Source organism: Lepidochelys olivacea (genome assembly GCF_965140295.1).
Source record: "Lepidochelys olivacea isolate rLepOli2 genome assembly, chromosome: 12".
Taxonomy (NCBI): Eukaryota; Metazoa; Chordata; order Testudines; family Cheloniidae; genus Lepidochelys; species Lepidochelys olivacea.
The window spans coordinates 40824061-40843200 of record NC_140422.1 but is presented as its reverse complement, the minus strand read 5'-3'; the positions used below and the strand labels follow the sequence as shown (position 1 = coordinate 40843200).

The 19140-nt window shown below is 41.1% G+C and overlaps 1 protein-coding gene across 5 annotated transcripts in view; it reads right to left on the bottom strand.

Moving 5' to 3' along the window:
* NFAT5 (nuclear factor of activated T cells 5) overlaps nt 1–19140 on the bottom strand; it is a 135244-nt gene that overhangs the window by 70259 nt on the left and 45845 nt on the right. For 2 of the 5 annotated variants that reach the window (XM_084645139.1, XM_084645138.1), the window contains exon 2: nt 18751–18876. In XM_084645139.1, coding sequence (XP_084501265.1) covers nt 18751–18876 — 126 coding nt within the window. Of the gene's footprint in view, nt 1–18750; nt 18877–19140 lie in introns of those variants that run through there. The other 3 variants (XM_084645140.1, XM_084645141.1, XM_084645142.1) reach the window with 2 other exon arrangements.

Sequence of the window (19140 nt, the reverse complement as noted above, 5' to 3'; positions counted from 1 at the left end):
CATTTTAACTGGAGTAATAAACAATTACACAGCTGACCCTTGAGTCACATAACAAAGTTCTAAAATTGGGATAAAGGTGATCAGCCTTCTGCAGAATTTAGTGTTAAGGATTACTTGTGGAAACATTTTGTAGCAAATATTGAAGTAAACATTAAAATGAGCTCTTCTAAAGAAGCATTCATGTAAAAAACCAAAGCAGCAGAATTTAGCACTTTATACATGCAAGTCTGCACTGGGACAGGTATACCAAACGGTGATCATATCCTGCATTTAAAATAGAAACCCTAGAAACCCAACAGATGAATTTTATCTTAATTTTTGTGGAAAAAACTTTTGGCACGCGGCCCATCAGAGAAAGCTGCTGGGGGCTGCGGGAAGCAGTGGCCAGCACATCCCTCAGTCCGCGCCGCTTCCCACAGCCCCCATTGGCCTGGAATGGTGAACCGCGGCCAGTGGGAGCTGCGATGGGCTGAACCTGCGGACGCTGCAGGTAAACAAACCGTCCGGGCCCGCCAACGGCTTTCCCTGACGGGCTGCGTGCCAAAGGTTACTGATCCCTGATGTAAACAATATTATTTATTAGCACAAAGCAAAATAGCTGGTAATGCTGTCTGAGGTCACCAGCGAACAATATTTCAAACTTTAATCATAAATACTACCAGGTTCCAAAACAAATTTCCTCTGTATTTTTAAGAGAATTTGAAGGAAATATATATTCTCCTAGAGGGACCAGTTGCACTGTATTCCAATTAGCAGGGATGTCCTGTGTATTGGTAATGAGGGAAACAAATGGCAAGCTAAACGAATACTGTTTAATACAATCCAAATATCCTTCTCTTTTGCTATATATTCTCAAAAGTATTCAAATATCATCCGTTAATATGCAACTGTTAAAATATATGTATAGCTTTGTGAAGTTCAGTGTTTTTCCGATCATACCTCAAAAATATACAAACAGCAGCACGAGGATCACATCAATCACAGAAGCAGATCATTTATATTCTGCCCTTATACAAATCCAGGCAAATTTGAAATGTATTTTTGAGGATAAATCAGTGTAAATGTGCTTTCTAAACATTTCAAGTTATGCCACTACTAAAAATAATGCAAGTATTTCGTGTTTAGAGGTAGAGCCAATAGGTCTCCAGCCACTTTATCCTCTTCCTAGTTTAAAGTGTAAACAAGTATGATCAGCCAGGTATGAATTCATGAAGTTACTATAATGAATAACAAATCAACATATTTTACATAATTTCATTGTGTTTTTTAACTCTAAATATATTTGGAGCCAGTGACAATCTATGCATATATCTTATACACAAAAGGGATCCCTTGGTTGAATATGCTGCATTTAAACATTCTTTATTCCAAGTTTTCAATACTTTAATCTTCATTGGTCCTGTTTTAAAACTTGAGAGCATTTTTCCATTTCCTACCTTTTCAGAAATTATCCAACAGAAAAAGGAATTGTTCCCAAGAATACAGGAATTGAGCATTGTCATACATATAAAGGGAAGGGTAAACACCTTTAAATCCCTCCTGGCCAGAGGAAAAACCCTTTCACCTGTAAAGGGTTAAGAAGCTAAGATAACCTTGCTGGCACCTGACCAAAATGACCAATGAGGAGACAAGATGGGGGCGGGGGGGGGGGAGGAGAGGGGGAGAAACAAAGGTTCTCTCTGTCTGTGTGATGCTTTTGCCAGGACCAGAGCAGGAATGCAGGTCAGAACTCCTGTAAAGAGTTAGTAAGCAATCTAGTTAGATATGAGTTAGATTCTGTTTTGTTTAAATGGCTGATAAAATAAGTTGTGCTGAATGGAATGTATATTCCTGTTTGTGTGTCTTTTTGTAACTTATGGTTTTGCCTAGAGGGATTCTCTATGTTTTGAATCTGATTACCCTGGAAGGTATTTACCATCCTGATTTTACAGAGGTGATTCTTTTACTTTTTCTTTAATAAAAATTCTTCTCATAAGAACCTGATTGCTTTTTCATTGTTCTTAAGATCCAAGGGTTTGGGTCTGTGTTCACCTATGCAAATTGGTGAGGATTTTTATCAAGCCTTCCCCAGGAAAGGGCATGTAAGGCTTGGGGGGATATTTTTGGGGGGAGACGTTTCCAAGTGGACACTTCCCCTGTTCTTTGTATAACACTTTGGTGGTGGCAGCTTCTAACCTAAGCTGGTAAGAAGAAGCTTAGGGGGTCTTTCATGCAGGTCCCCACATCTGTACCCTAGAGTTCAGAGTGGGGAAGGAACCTTGACATGGTAGCAGAGCGGTGGAATTAATCTGAAATCATTTTGAGATTTTGTTTTTAAACCAGAAACACAGAAGGATTAAAAGAAGGATTTTAAAAGATTTTAAAGGGTTTTGTAAAAGGGGACAAAGCAACAAGCATAACAAAAGGGATTTGTCTTTTGTGAGCTGGAGTTTTCTCTACCTAAAGGCAGGGTAGTTAACCTCCTGCAGGGAAATTCACAAGTTCTTCACAGACCTGAAGAGGTGGGTTTTTTTTTTTTAGCTAGGAGCAACTAGAGGGTTTTTCTGTCTCTTTGCCTGGAGACAAAGGTGTTAGGTTTTGTTTTTTTTTAAAGGATTTTTCCCGCAGGCTGACAATCACTATCAGAGAACATCGGTATCCAGGTACAGCACAACCTCTTTTTTTTTTTGACAAGCCAAGTTTTTGTTTGTTTGTTTTATTTCTAACCCTCCGGTGTAAAGTTAGTTAAAAACAGAGAGGCAAATATGACAGAGCCCAAGGCAGAAACAGCCAAAGAGACTGCCCACAGGAGAGCTATGGAGGCAAAGGAAAAAGAAATGGAGGAGACGAAAAAAGAGAGGAAGCATGAACTGGAGTTGGAGAAGGTAAGGGCTGAGCAGAATCTACTGGATAACCCTAACCATCCTTCCCCAACAATCCACAAATGGGAGCGACTGTGTCCACAGTATGATGAATCCAGTGATATCGCTGAATATTTTCTCACCTTTGAGAGACTGTGCGCACTCCATAAAATTCCTGAAGCTCACAAGATGACCACCTTGATCGCAAAATTGACTGGAAGAGCTCTGGACATATTCAATAAGATGCCTATTGATGAAGCTTCTAACTATAATAAGTTCAAGAATTTAGTTTTAAAGCAATTTCAAATTACACCTGAAATGTATAGAGTAAAATTCCGAACCCTTAAAAGAGGGCCTGGACTAAGTAATGTGGCTTATCAAACCAGATGAAGGATCTGTTAGATAAATGGGTCCAAGGAAGGGGTGTTAGCAGCTTTGAAGGAATGTGTGATTTGATAACTCAGGAGCAATTCCTGAATATGTCCAAGGAGGAAATAAAACAGTGTTTATGGGATAAGGAAATGGACTCAGCAGAAAGTCCTGCTTCTTATGCTGATCGATACGAGCAGTCCCAGACCACCAGAGAGGCAGGGCAAGCCAGAACAAAATGGGTGGAGGGAGGAGAGAGGAACAACTCTGGTCGCAGTTAGAGCAGATACCAGAATGGAGACTCTCAGACCACACCCTACTACCGGGGGCAGCGCAAGGCCCCAACTACACACTAAGGAATACTCCAGGCACCTTATCGTCCTGCCACACCGTTCTCCAGCAACCCACCTCGCCCCAGTGACCCGTCAGCTGGATGAGGATTTAAATGTAACGAGCCGAGGCATATGAAGGCCAACTGCCCCAAGAACCCCAACAGATTACAGTTCATTGCACCAGAATCACACCAGAGGTCCTCAGGCCCAGATACCTCCCAGATATCCTGGGAGCGGAGGGAAACTGTGAGTGTGGGCAGGAAGAAGGTCACCGTGTGGAGGGACACCGGAGCAAAAGTGTCGGCTCCCCATGCTTCCTTAGTGGACCCCAATTTAATCAACCCAGAGATCCAAGTGACAATTCAACCCTTCAAGTCCAACTCTTTCAATTTGCCTACAGCCAAGTTGCCTGTCCAGTACAAGGGCTGGTCAGGAACGTGGACTTTTGCAGTATATGACAATTATCCCATCCCCATGCTGTTGGGGGAAGACTTGGCCAATCATGTGAAGCTAGCCAAGAGGGTGGGAATGGTCACCCGTAGCCAGGCTAAGCAAGTCATCACGCCTAGCTCTGTTCCGGAAACTTCTACCAGGACCTGGTCACAGGTGATGGAACCGGACCCCACGGCAACGTCTGCAACAGCAGCAGTGGATCCAATCCCAGAGACCCAGACAGAGCCAGCCCCAGAACCGGAACCGGTGGAACAACCAGCACCTGAATCATTGCCCGCACTGAATCCAGTACTTGCAACCCCAACACCAGAGGGCCCCACTGAACCTGAAGCGGCAGCAGCTGATAACCCTACACCAGAGGCTCAGCTGGAGCCTGAACCCCAACATAGTGCACCAGTGGAGAGCGGTTCACAGTCAACAGAAACAGCCCCATCCCCTACATCGCTTCCAGGGGGACCAAGCCTAGGTCCACAATCCAATGAGGAACTGATGTCTCCAGCATCAAGGGAACAGTTCCAGACCGAACAGGAAGCAGATGAAAGCCTCCAGAGAGCTTTGACGGCAGCGTGGAGCAACCCACCGCCTCTCAGCTCTTCTAATCGATCCAGGTTTGTTATAGAAAGAGGACTTTATACAAGGAAACTCTTTCTGGTGGATACCAGGAAGACTGGCATCCTCAGAGACAGTTGGTAGTTCCAACTAAGTACCGGGGGTCAAGCTCTTGAGCTTAGCCCACGATCATCCTAGTCGTCATGCTGGGGTGAACAGGACCAAAGACCATTTGGGGAGGTCATTCCACTGGGAGGGAATGGGCAAGGATGTTTCTACTTATGTCCTGTCTTGTGAGGTATGCCAAAGAGTGGGAAAACCCCAAGACCAGGTCAAAGCCTCTCTCCAGCCACTCCCCATCACTGAAGTTCCATTTCAGCAAGTAGCTCTGGATATTCTGGGTCCTTTTCCGAAAGAGACACCCAGAGGGAAGCAGTACATACTGACTTTCATGGATTTTGCCACCCGATGGCCGGAAGCAATAGCTCTAAGCAACACCAGGGCTAAAAGTGTGTGCCAGGCACTAGCAGACATTTTTGCCAGGGTAGGTTGGCCCTCCAACATCCTCACAGATCAGGAACTAATTTCCTGGCAGGAACTATGAAAAGCCTTTGGGAAGCTCATGGGGTCAATCACTTGGTTGCCACCCCTTACCATCATCAAACAAATGGCCTGGTGGAGAAATTTAATGGAACTTTGGGGGCCATGATACGTAAATTTGTAAATGAGCACTCCAATGATTGGGACCTAGTGTTGCAGCAGTTGCTCTTTGCCTACAGAGCAGTACCACATCCCAGTTTAGGGTTTTCACCATTTGAACTTGTATATGGCCGCGAGGTTAAGGGGCCATTACAGTTGGTGAAGCAGCAATGGGAGGGGTTTACACCTTTTCCAGAAACTAACATTCTGGACTTTGTAACCAACCTACAAAACACCCTCCGAACCTCTTCAGCCCTTGCTAAAGAAAACCTACAGGATGCTCAAAAAGAGCAAAAAGCCTGGTATGATAAACATGCCAGAGAGTGGTCCTTCAAAGTAGGGGACCAGGTCATGGTCTTAAAGGCGCTCCAGGCCCATACAATGGAAGCGTCATGGGAAGGGCCATTCATGGTCCAAGAGCACCTGGGAGCTGTTAATTATCTCATAGCATTCCCCACCTCCAACCGAAAGCCTAAGGTGTACCATATTAATTCTCTAAAGCCCTTTTATTCCAGAGAATTAAAGATTTGTCAGTTTATAGCCCAGAGAGGAGATGACACTGAGTGGCCTGAAGGTGTCTACTATGAAGGGAAAAGTGCTGGTGGCGTGGACCTCTCCATGACCCTTGGGCATATGCACCGACAGCAGATCAAGGAGCTGTGCACTAGCTACGCGCCGACGTTCTCAGCCACCCTAGGACTGACTGAACGGGCATACCACTCCATTGACACAGGTAATGCTCACCCAATTAAAGTCCAACCTTACCGGGTGTCTCCTCAAACTCCTAAAATTGCTATAGACCGGGAGATCCGGGATATGCTACAGATGGGGGTAATCCGCCCCTCTGGCAGTGCATGGGCATCTCCAGCAGTTCTAGTTCCCAAACCAGATGGGGAGATACGTTTCTGCGTGGACTACCGTAAGCTAAATGCTGTGACTCGCCCAGACAACTATCCAATGCCACGCACATATGAACTATTAGAGAAACTGGGATGGGCCCAATTCATCTATACCTTGGACTTAACCAAGGGGTACTGGCAGGTACCGCTAGATGAATCCGCCAAGGAAAGGTCAGCCTTCACCACACATGTCTGGCTGTATGAATTTAGTGTACTCCCTTTTGGGCTGTGGAATGCACCCGCCAACTTCCAAAGACTTGTAGGTGGTCTCCTAGCAGGATTGGGAGAATATGCAGTCGCCTACCTTGACGATGTGGCCATATTTTCGGATTCCTGGGCAGAACACCTGGAACATCTACAAAAAGTCTTCGAGCGCATAAGGGAGGCAGGACTAACTGTTAAGACTAAGAAGTGTCAAATAGGCCTAAACAGAGTGACTTACCTTGGATACCAGGTGGGTCAAGGAACTATCAATCCCCTACAGGCCAAAGTGGATGCTATCCAAAAGTGGTCTGTCCCAAAGTCAAAGAAACAGGTCCAATCCTTCTTAGGCTTGGCCAGATATTACAGGTGATTTGTACCGCAATACAGCCAAATTGCCACCCCACTGACAGACCTAACCAAAAAAAAACAGCCAAATGCCATTCAGTGGACCGGAAAGTGTCAGAAGGCCTTTAACCAGCTTAAAGCGACACTCATGTCTGACCCTGTGCTAAGGGCCCCAGACTTTGACAAACCATTCCTAGTAACCACAGATGCGTCCGAATGTGGTGTGGGAGCAGTTTTAATGCAGGAAGGACCGGATCAAGAATTCCATCCTGTAGTGTTTCTCAGCAAGAAGCTGTCTGAGAGGGAAAGCAATTGGTCAGTCAGTGAAAGAGAATGTTACGCCATTGTCTATGCTCTGGAAAAGCTACACCCATATATTTGGGGACGGCGTTTCCACCTGCAAACCGACCATGGTGCGCTGGAGTGGCTTCATACTGCCACGGGAAATAACAAAAAACGTATTCAGTGGAGTTTAGCTCTCCAAGATTTTGATTTCGACATCCAACACATCTCAGGAGCTTCTAACAAAGTGGCTGATGCACTCTCCCGTGAAAGTTTCCCAGAATCAACTGGTTAAAATCATCCTTGAGATGTGGAAAATATTGTTAGTCTTTATATACTTGGTAGTATATTTAGAGGTGCAGGTGTCTAATTAACTCTGTTTTCTCCTCGAGCTCCAGGAAGAAATCACAGCCAGCGTTTCACCCTACCTGTGATTTGGGGGACTTGTCATAAATATAAAGGGAAGGGTAAACACGTTTAAATCCCTCCTGGCCAGAGGAAAAACCCTTTCACCTGTAAAGGGTTAAGAAGCTAAGATAACCTCGCTGGCACCTGACCAAAATGACCAATGAGGAGACAAGATACTTTCAAAGTTGGGGGGAGGGGGAAGGGGGGAGGGGGAAACAAAGGCTCTCTCTGTCTGTGTGATGCTTTTGCCAGGACCAGAGCAGGAATGCAGGTCAGAACTCCTGTAAAAAGAGTTAGCAAGCAATCTAGTTAGATTCTGTTTTGTTTAAATGGCTGATAAAATAAGTTGTGCTGAATGGAATGTATATTCCTGTTTGTGTGTCTTTCTGTAACTTAAGGTTTTGCCTAGAGGGATTCTCTGTGTTTTGAATCTGATTACCCTGTAAGGTATTTACCATCCTGATTTTACAGAGGTGATTCTTTTACTTTTTCTTTAATAAAAATTCTTCTCTTAAGAACCTGATTGCTTTTTCATTGTTCTTAAGATCCAAGGGTTTGGGTCTGTGTTCACCTATGCAAATTGGTGAGGATTTTTTATCAAGCCTTCCCCAGTAAAGGGCATGTAAGGCTTGGGGGGATATTTTGGGAGGAGACATTTCCAAGTGGGCACTTCCCCTGTTCTTTGTATAACACTTTGGTGGTGGCAGCTTTTAACCTAAGCTGGTAAGAAGCTTAGGGGGTCTTTCATGCAGGTCCCCACATCTGTACCCTAGAGTTCAGAGTGGGGAAGGAACCTTGACAAGCATACAACAACCAGAATGTCAGAAAAACCCCACTTGTATCCTGCAAAATCAGAGTACAAACACAGGCCTTTCCCAATTTAAGCATTTTCTTTTTGATTTAGAGTGTAAATTATTCACTGTAGAGACACATTAGGCTACTATTCTTATCTGATAGCTTAGTTACCTGTGCTTTAACAGTGCTTTCCAAAACCCACAAATATTAAATTTTGTTTACTTAGATATTGTTACTATATTCTGTATTTGCACATTTGAAATAAAGATTGAATATTAGTAAGACTTAGCTACAATTTTCTTAAAATTATTTTAGAATTAAAATTTTATATGATATAAGCCAAGTGCATTTTTTGATGGGGTATGCAGCCACGGGACCATAAATGCTAATAAAACAGGTCTGCAAGTGTATTTTGTATTTAAATCCTTTCAGATTAGAGTATGGTGGATCATTGTTAGAAACTAAAACCCTTCAAGCTATTCTGAGCTTCACTTCTACTCGATATGAAGTTAGTAGAAATGAAGAAACTAACTTTCATAATCTGTTGCCTCCGCTCCTGCAAATATTTCTGCATAAAGCCAAACAGATTGATACAGATCAAGCATTTTAACACAAGGCATTTCCTGTTCCCTTTCAGGCAACACAATTTACACATTAATAGTCAGATGCAGTTCTATAGTTTGTAAATGAAAGAACCTAAACTAACCAAGAACTGTAACTTAACATATTTGGTCAGTGCTGGAGTTTATAATAAAAATCAAGAACAAACATCTATATCTCTGCACTATTTCTAGAAGGACTAATGCATAATTTCTAGTTGGTCATAGCATCAGTTCACTCATGTTTGCTTCCAACAAGCTGAAAGCTGCCTATTAGTCCCAAGTGACGATCTCACTTTCAGGGCAGTAAAACAGTGTTATTTTCATAGCCTCTTCTTTCTATGAATTGGAATAATTTAGGTTCTTTCTGAAAATAAAAAGCAGCCAGAAAGCAGACAGTGGGAAAAAAGGATGCAGTGTCCATGTGGCACAAATGCATGCTGCTAAATTCACAGGCTAGTATCAGGAAGAGTGGGAATGCAAAGCTAAGAGCATCCCCATGTACAAATTAGTGCTGGATTTTGTTTTACAACAATTTGTTTATTGAAAAGGAAAGAAACATTAGCTCCTGAATTACCGACTAAGGCCACATTATATATTTCTATAATTCTGTGAAGTCAAACAAGACTTTCAGCCTTTAAAATAATTATGGGGGGTGAGATGATCACTGCTTGCCATGGAGGGAGTTGCAGTCTTTGAAAATAGCTTAAGAGGAGCCAATCCTTGTTCCATGAAATCCTTGTTCACTCTCTTCAAAGAAATCCTTCACTACTACAAGAATTTACAAACCCTCAAAAAGAAACAAATGCCTTACTACCGACATGCAATGTGAGTCACATCCCACAGTGGAAATTGTAAGATTTTAAATGCAACTATGTGAGATCTTTTTGTTTTTTTAAGTATTCCAACCCCCCTATGCATGAACATTCACTACATACAAGAAGTCATTAAGAACTCTCCTTATTTTTCAGGGCCTAGCATGTGTGCCATGTGGTCCACTACAGGCTGTTAGAAAACCACTGGTGACAAAAATGAAAATTCCATCAACACACAGGATAAAGTTTGGGACATTATAGGTAAGCTCCTACTTAACTTGCGATACAGTGGAAATCGCAGATTCCTCAATATTAGGCTTCCACCGCAATTCTGACAGCAGGAGTCCCCGCTCAGCCCCGGGACCCTGACAGCAGAAAAATCGCAGAAAAATAATAATGGGCTTTATTACTTCAAATAAGGCCCATTATTTCCTCTTCACAATTGTCCATGTCTTGTCTGCAACTCAACCACATTTTTGTGACAATCATCCCGCAATTCAAATAGGGCCTTATTTATAGGCCTAATGCACGGAGTGTGGCCCTCCAGGAGTATTATTTATATACCTTACATGCTGTATTCTTGGCAATATTTGACTTTTTCAGAACAGAAGGATGCTACATACATAATTTCAAGCATCAACCCTGGTGTTGCCAAAGGTTTAAAAGTTATGAACCAGAACTTACAAAGTGGCTGCAAACCTGCTTTTAACACCTCATATGCCAACTTTGGGTTTCTACTTTTCTTCTTTTAGTATTTCTAATGTAAAGTTAAAAACTTTACAAAAAAAGTTTAGTTTTCAATCAATCCACTATTTAGAAACAAAAAAGAAAGAAAAAAAGACTTATGAAGAAGTCTGAAAACAAGACCGACCTATACCCTGGGTGAGATTGGATGGGTTAAGTGTCTCTGGCACTATTTGTCTTCACTATTGACAGACACTGTCACAACCCACCACACGATGCCTGTCTCTGAATGGCGGAGCTAGAATGCAAGTTAAGTATTAATAGAGAAAACAACTAGCATCCCAGTAAATATAATCAAGCAATCCAATTCACCAATTAAAAAATAGTCACACAGATTCAAGATAGGCTGGTTATTTTAATTTACATTAAGCCCAAAACAGTTTCAATTCCTTACAATTACATGCTGAAATAAGCAGTACTTTATACCTAGATTAAATACATCATTCTATCTGATTTTATATAAACACCACCAATTATTTACACTCATGTTTAAAGGTACAAAAGTAGTAATTTCTTACCTGCAACTTTTTTGTTAGTGGTTCTCATCCACCAATTCAGTTTAGTAGGTTTTCCCACTCAGAGTGGTGTCAGAGGCAACCAAGCAAGTCAGGCAGAATTCTACACCTCCTCAGCTGCTCCCTCTTCCAGCTCTCACCTTTCATCTCCCCAACTTCCTGACATAACCAAACCATCTTAAAAGGAATAATTCTGTAATGTCTTGACTAGTGGATCAGAATTACAAGAAACATCTCCAGGTAGGAAATTCTCTCTTCTGTTCCTCAAATCCACCAGTTCCTTCCAAAAATGTAGTAATATTGTGCTGGACTAAGTGAGGTTTTTATACCACTATGACAAGGAATTTCTCCCCAGTAATTACAAACTAGGTTTGTCCTCTTTTTCCTGTTTTTGTTTTTGCATTATTTGATAATAAGAATAGTGCATTTTCATAATGAACTAATGCCAAAACCTTCTTAATGGGTGGGCTTTATTGCTTATACATCAGTCAAGAGAAGGCGGAAAGCAACTTTAGACTAGAACAGAAATAGGAATTACAGACCTAAAGGTCTATTACTTATTCCACTGTATTTTTAGAGGAAATATATACTACCAACAGAAATTTCCATTAAATGGAAAGAGTGTTTGTGAGAAACTTTCCTTTCTTCGACTCTCCCAGTACATATCTATACTCTATCACCATTATACATAGAATTCAAATGATGAGAGAACGTCCTTGCCTTAACTGCCATCAAGCTAATTAGACACTGGCCTCTCCTGGACTGTTGAAACTATCTTCATAATAGTACGTACCTAGAAGTGACATACTGGGGAGTGCAGTTTAGAAATTTGTCAGAAATTATTTGTATTACAACAGTGCCCAGAGGTCCCAGTATGCTAAGCACTGTACTATCACATCGTCAGAGGCAGACCCTGGCTGAAAAAGCTTTACAATGTATATTAACCTTGTAAAAAAAAAAAAAGAAGCAGTTGATATTTCTTGGCTGAAACAAACCTGCTATATATAGTTTTTCCTCAAAGCTGTGCATTCTCTGAAGTTTGTCCCCTTCAAAATTTCCTCCCCTGAAAGATAGGGAAAGGCACTTCCCGATCATTCATCTGTTGTGTTGTGACTGAAGTGATGGTTTTCTGCATTCCTGACTACGAACTGCAAGAATTGAAAGCTTTCCAAGACTTTGGACACCAGACCAAAACCAGATCGAGCTTTTTATTTTTCATAATCAAGTCACTACATGACATCATAAACCTGCTATGTTGGCAGGTTCACACCTTTGAAGATTCTGGTAACTGCTTCCAGATCAAAGGAAAGGACCAGTGACTGACACTGCCAATGAAATCCGTCTAGAATAAATATGAGAAATTTCTGCTATTGATATATGGAAATAAGCATAGGAAAAGATGATGTCCTGGGTTCAATTCTGCAAAAACTCACTTTCCATTTTCAAACTTTATTTTCAACTAACTGATTTGGATATTTTAGGATGAGTATTACCCAAAAGCTTCTTTAGCTTTATGAAGGAAGAAAATGAACCTAACCCTTAGAGTATGGTTGCAAGAGGGGACAAATTAATTAATGGTATGGCTCTTGTATTAACAAAAGAGCAACAAAATATCATTTTCAGAGTTAAATGTACAAAAATTATTACTGCAAGTATTATGGAGCCCCCCTCCCCCCGCAGGAGAAGTTAAATTACCTCTTTAAACCTGCCTCCTATATACCATTTTAAAGAAAGGAACAAACCATATATTCCTAGCTGTAGTATAAATGAAACATCTACAGTAGCGCTGAATTTGCTAAAAGGTTACAATTAGCCCACTCCACAGGGACAAACTTTCGAAGATTCAGAAGTATTATTCCTTTTGTTTAGAATACCAGATTCCACCTGCTCCATAATACCTCATATCTCGTGGATGGCAGCTGACAGAATCCCACAGATCATCTTTTTTTAAATATTTTTGGGTGGGAAGAGACATAAGAAGAATGTGCATTCAGCTATATCTTTGGGGAAACTTTGATCAAACAGGTCTATGCTACTCTCTCTCAAGATACCAATATTTATTTTTGTATATTGTTCGCACAAAAACATTGCTCAACCTGTCTGATTACATGCTATATATGGCAGATGCAATTTAAGAGGATTCTGTGAACAAGCTTCAGGGTTGTGGAATTTGTGTCCCAGTGTTTACTATAAGAAAACAAATTGATCGTTTTATTAGAGCTCGAAAAGTTGAGATGGGAATTGAAAACAGCCAGAAAATCAAATCAGATGCAGGAAGGTTGTTCATAATTGTGGGGAGGAAAAAATATGGAAGAAGGATCTATTTCCACAGTGGCAAAGTGGGAACAAGAGATCAAAAAGACACTGGAAAGGATGCATTCCTTACTGCACCCCAAAGATTTGCAAACTGTCCTTTGTTAAGATTCTACTGGAGGGAGAAGGAACAGGACTACACTCCCTTGATATTTTCTGTGTAAGGGTAGAGAGGATTTTATTGTACATACTAATTCAGAGAACAGGTTCACCCTTCACATTTACCTTTCAAAAAGCAATACAGTTTAAAGTGCTTAGGAACAGGGGCTCTTGTATTTGAAGCATTCCACATAGAAGATGACAGAGGGCTTTTGACTTGCTACTAGAAAGGAACACAAGAGAAGAGACTTAGATTAGCATTTTGAACAGAAAGATAAAGGCTTTTTTAAATCAGTTTCGTACAAACCCATGTCCTCCAGATGTGAAAAATCTCATCAACATCTGAGAAATACAACTGAAGAATCAGTCACCTTCTCCAACAAGGGTTTGAAAATGCTCATGCCAGGAACATCAAAAGTGTGGGTTCCTGGAGCTCCAGCTACTGATCTATGTAAGTAATCAACTCCAACTACAGCCTAGATTGGGACTGCTTCATCATCTGGGTCTGCAATCAAAAGATCTTAGTAAATGATCCATATTTCCTGTTAGTAATATGCTAATGCTGGCTCACGTTACTCTTTTTCCTGCCCTCTGGATGAAGATTCTCCTACTGCAGCAGTCTACGCAAAGAGCTCACAATGCTAGTCCTTAGTGCTGATGCATATAGGGATCCCATTTTCCTCCTCCTATTTTCTGGAAGTGTGATGGAACTAGTTACCTGAGAAAGAAGCTGAGGATATCAATGTTGCAGCACAAAATTCTGGATTCCTAGTTGTCTATACTTGCCTGATTGACCTTCAAAGAGTGGGTAAAACTCTTCATCTGAATTGATGAATATGAGATACACATTGTATTGCTTATGTTAAAATTTCAAATGTGTTCATAAAAATCCAACTATTAAGACCCAGTTTTAAAATTTTTAAACTGACCTGTAAATTGTAAAAAAAATATGTTAAATGGTAGTACTAGAAGTCTGTTTCTGTCAGGCCCTCATACCTGTAAACAGCCCATCCTGCTCCTCCAAAAATCTAAAGAGTTAGCTGCAGCAAGATTTTTATACAATGCATTTACATGGAACAAAACCTCAGAGCAAAGCATCTGTTGGAAAACCCTACAGAAATCTGATTTTCAGCCAGATACTGTGTTACCCTGTGGCTACGGAAGGAGAAAACAAATTATGTTAAATTTTAAATGAGAAAAAAAAACCTCATCACTCCCTATGATTTAATCTTCTCATTGCTTCTAGTAAAGAACAGATGCACCTGCATCATTTTATTTATTTATTTTTACTAATAAATGCTAGAGCTATTTCTAGTTAACCCCATCTCTTAAAAAACAACAATGTATTTGAATGGGTTCATCTACAGTGATGTAGGTTTAAACTTATAACATACAAAATACATTGTAGTTTTAGGATAAATAAAATAGCACACAAGATTTACACAAAACACTAGAAAGAACAAACAGGCTTATGATAATTTTAGAGTAGCAGCCATGTTAGTCTGAATGCATCCGATGAAGTGAGCTGTAGCTCACAAAAGCTTATGGTCAAATAAATCTGTTAGTCTCTAAAGTGCCACAAGTACTCCTGTTCTTTTTGCTTATGATAGTGGAACTCTAAGATGACAAGGTCACCTTTCTTCCCAACTTTACCATTTCTACGTCAGCCACTTGAATGTGCGTCTGTGCTCTTTTACTAACCACTTTTTAAAAGTGACAATCAAGATGAGTGAATGGCCAATCTTGGTTTTTTAAATTAAGTATAAATACACACAGCCCTCTTTCTCTCTCTACAAGACGCACAGGGAGCCTGGAGTGACCTTCCCACTTTTTTTCCTATTAACAGAAAGGAACCTCATTCAAATAGATTCCTTATACTGCAAGAGTCAGGGCCAGCTGTGGCAGCTGCCTGAAGAGACTGCAACAACCCTAAGACAATTGGGGCATACAATAGAGAGGGGTGCACCCAAAAAGGAACTAGTGCAGCACAGAGGAATACTGTTCCTTCCAAAGAAGGAGAAATAGCAGCCTTCTGACTGAAGCACCTGTGCCCCCTTCCTTTGGGAACCTGGAGAATTTTGGGTATAGGGGAGAAACAAACTCCTCCTTCACAGGAATTGAGAGAGAACTGAGAAGAGGGCTGGGGAAGTGTAACCCACCACAACTGGAAACTATGGCTCCCCTGGGAATAAGAGAATCAATCCCTCCAAAACATTCAAAAAGAAGGCATGTGTAATCCTCTAGGCGAGCCCAGCCTGGGCTCCAGTCTACTAACTCCAGCCCTAAGTGTAAACTTCCCAGACCTCCCACTGAAGCAGGACTACTGGGCTCCCCTCCTTGCAGACGTTTGGTCAAGGGGAAAGATGGAAGGCAGAGTCTCTGAATCTCCCCAGCCCAGAATCTCTCTCTTTGCACTGGGCAAATCCTACATGCTCAGAGAGGGCTCCTTGCTGTGTGGAGGAGATGGTGGGGAGGAAAAGAGACTTGGCCCTCATCTCACCTCTCCGTGGCAGATCAGAAGTCTGCTTGGAGGGAGTGCAGCAGAGCCACTGGCACTGATGCAGCAGCAGAATGATCAGGGATCTTGTGGCAACACTAGTAACCAGCCCACTGGGTCCACGACAGAGCCTCACACTCACTTCTCCACTCTCTCCTATTGTTTGTGGAGGGGGCTGTTTCTTCTCCTATTGCCAGCTTCCAAATGGAGCGGTCACAAGTCAGGTCCAAAATTTACCAGACTAACCCAAGCAGCCTCTCCCAATCTTGGAGACAAAGGGGGTGTTTCTTCCCTTACAACCTCCAAAACTGTCCTAAGTTCACAGGGGAAAGAGACACAGGTGGTCCTGTTCAGCTCTCCACATGGTTGGTTTTTTTGGGGAGAGAAGCCTTCTCCCAAACTGCACCAGATGGTGGAGGCAAAGAGGGGAAGAACCCTTCCACTGCTATGTATTACTCAAACAGTAGATTCACTTGCATTATGTCTGTTTTACACTTCTGTTGACTCCTGTCACATTCTGAAAGTGTAGTCTGGGGTTTTCACTGGGGGTCTAAGGGAATTAGTCACCTAACTGCCACTGAAAGTCAATTAGATATGGGCACATAACTCCCTTAGGTTCCTTCAAAAGCCCCAGTCAAACTCTTTGGGTTATGGACCATCACAGTTGTTACATGTGTGCACAGCACAATGGTGCTGATCACTGACTGGGGCTTCAAGGTACTAATGAAACACTATTTAAAATACCAAGATTCAATCCTTCGGACACTCACTTTTATGACAGCTGACATCAGTAATGAGATCCATACTTTAATGTTTTATGCTAATTGTTAACAAAGTTTATATGATCTAAGCTGTTAAATTCTTTACAATTTTACAATCAAGTATGCCACTTTTGATCCAGCTTTTTAACTGCACCCTGTGAAATCTAAAAACCCAACTGGCTTTTCACAATTCTGATGCAGAAGAATCTTCATCACAAAGTGACATTAAAGACACCTTTTAGTTCAGTGAACATGGAACCTTCTTCCAATGTTTACAAATAAACCTCTGATCTACATTATTTTATTTCAGTTTTCTTTAAAGGAAAGAACATAAGGCCCTACCAGGTCAGGTCCATCTAGCCCAGTATCCTGTCTTCCAACAGTGGCCAATGCCAGGTGCTTCAGAGGGAATGAGCAGAACAGGCAATCAAATGATCTATCCCGTCGCCCATTCCCAGCTTCTGGCAAACAAAGGCTAGGGATACCATCCCTGCCCATCCTGGCTAACAGCCATTGATGGACCTGTCCTCCATTAATTTATCTAGTTCTTTTTGGAACCCTGTTATAATCTTGAACTGTCAATGCTGCAGTGTAACCCAAACACAGCTACCACATTCCCAGCTTTTTAAACCGATCTGGATTGACTGTCAGCAGATGCTAAAAACCTAGCAGGAACAGACATTTAGTTCTGTTTATCTCAATTCAAATGCTCAAAAATTGTCTCAGTAAAGGTACAAACATAATTAGCAGTTACATTTCTATCTGTGAATTTAACTGTAACAGTTTTTTAAAAAATCTGTGTTTCTGCAATAGTGCTCAATTGTTGCTGTACCTTTAAACCAGATTCATAATTAAGAACTGAGCTAAAATATCTTGTAATTTAAAATCTTTTGGAATTAAACACTTGTAAAAGAAATTACCACTTTTTATAAATCTAATGACTAGCAAGCTCCACAGTACACAATTAAATCCACTGGCTCAGTCAGAAAATGTCTGGCAAAACATGAACGGTGATCAGTGCTGTAAGTTTCTCTTCCAGATTTAAACCTTTTCAGCACCCAACCAGGAAGTCTGTTTAGGGCACTGTGCATTTCTGGGGCATGTTTTTATATAGAAGGTTAATGCACATGAATCTACAGCAAAAGCTGCATAATGCAGCTACCAGCACCCCCACCTCAAACGTTAATTTTCTAGAACATCAACTGATGGTCAACACACCTCTCTCAAACTTAATATAACGTTATAAAGATTACAGGGATCCAATTATTCAAGAAATCTCAGCCCATTAGGGAAGAGGTATAAGCCATGGGCACAATGATTGGTTTGTCTTTTTGCTAAAGTTAAACTGCTTACTAGTCTATACAGCTGACCTAAGAGTTCCAGCTACGCACTAGCACTCTGGAGAGCACTGGTGCCAACCTCACAAATCAAAACTTTATCCTTAGCAATGGACTCACACTTCCCTACGAATTTTTTTAAAAACAAAAATCAATAAAAGGGACTTTATGCTTTAAGTTTAAAATATTCTGCATAAGGAGATGATCTTAGTATTTTGTAAATAAAGTTTAAGTGTCATGTCCCACACTTTCTCCAAAATGACACATTATAAAAAGAAATGTGCTTAATTCTAAACGGTGTACCTAATTTAAATAATACTTTCAGACATTTTTGATAAATATGAAATCACATTAAGTAGTTATTTATGTTTTAATATGCAATAAAAAGATTACAGCACATGCAACAACAGAAAATATATCTAAGTGTGGTTTAATCCTGAGAGCTTCTTCAGGCCATACCAAGGAAAACATGGTATTTTTTCTTCCTATAGCCTGATAAAAGACTTAAGGCCAAAATACCATCTCATATTCTATCTTTTATGCTATGTGGAATTCATTGTTTTACACACATTGACTCAGTTCCAAATTGGTGCCTACCATATCTGAAGAGAAGAGTGCATTCTAGGAGTTAGTACACACCTATGGTGTTGAAGACTACCAGTGGGAAAAGCACAGTATTACATTTCTTGGTTGTAAGTACATTATGCATGTAATGCAAGTATGATTAAGGTAACATGTTATTGTAATGTATATCAGTTTGACTGTTAGTCTCCTAGAATGAGCTCTCATTTATTTCTTCATAATCGTCTCAGACTCCAAACTTTGCCAGCACTGTTCATGTTGGCCAGAATACTACACATCTTAAGGATATAACTGAGCAAAGCGGAATGCTTACCAGCAGCAACTACAGCTGGAGGAGGCGAACCTGCCTCACCACCGCTTGTTTGGCTCATGGATGCTACAGATGTTTCTCTGGAGGGTGGTAACTGCAACTCCTTTGGGAGGAGGTCATAGACAGATTCTGAGAGAATAAAAAGGAGAAGAGGGGTTTAAACACAGAGATCAACTGTCATTTTTATAAACATGGATTATATTAAAGATTTTAGTCTAGGAATATAGACCATCGATGTGGCATCTCAAGACGCTTCATAAGTTGCTGTATAGGTAAATTTCTTGGAGATCACTGACCCATAGAATCAAGTTGATTTAAAAAAAATTAAACTTAAAATACACAAGTTTTGAAGACTGAGCAAATTTGCATTTTCCCTTTCAAGGCACAGAGTGA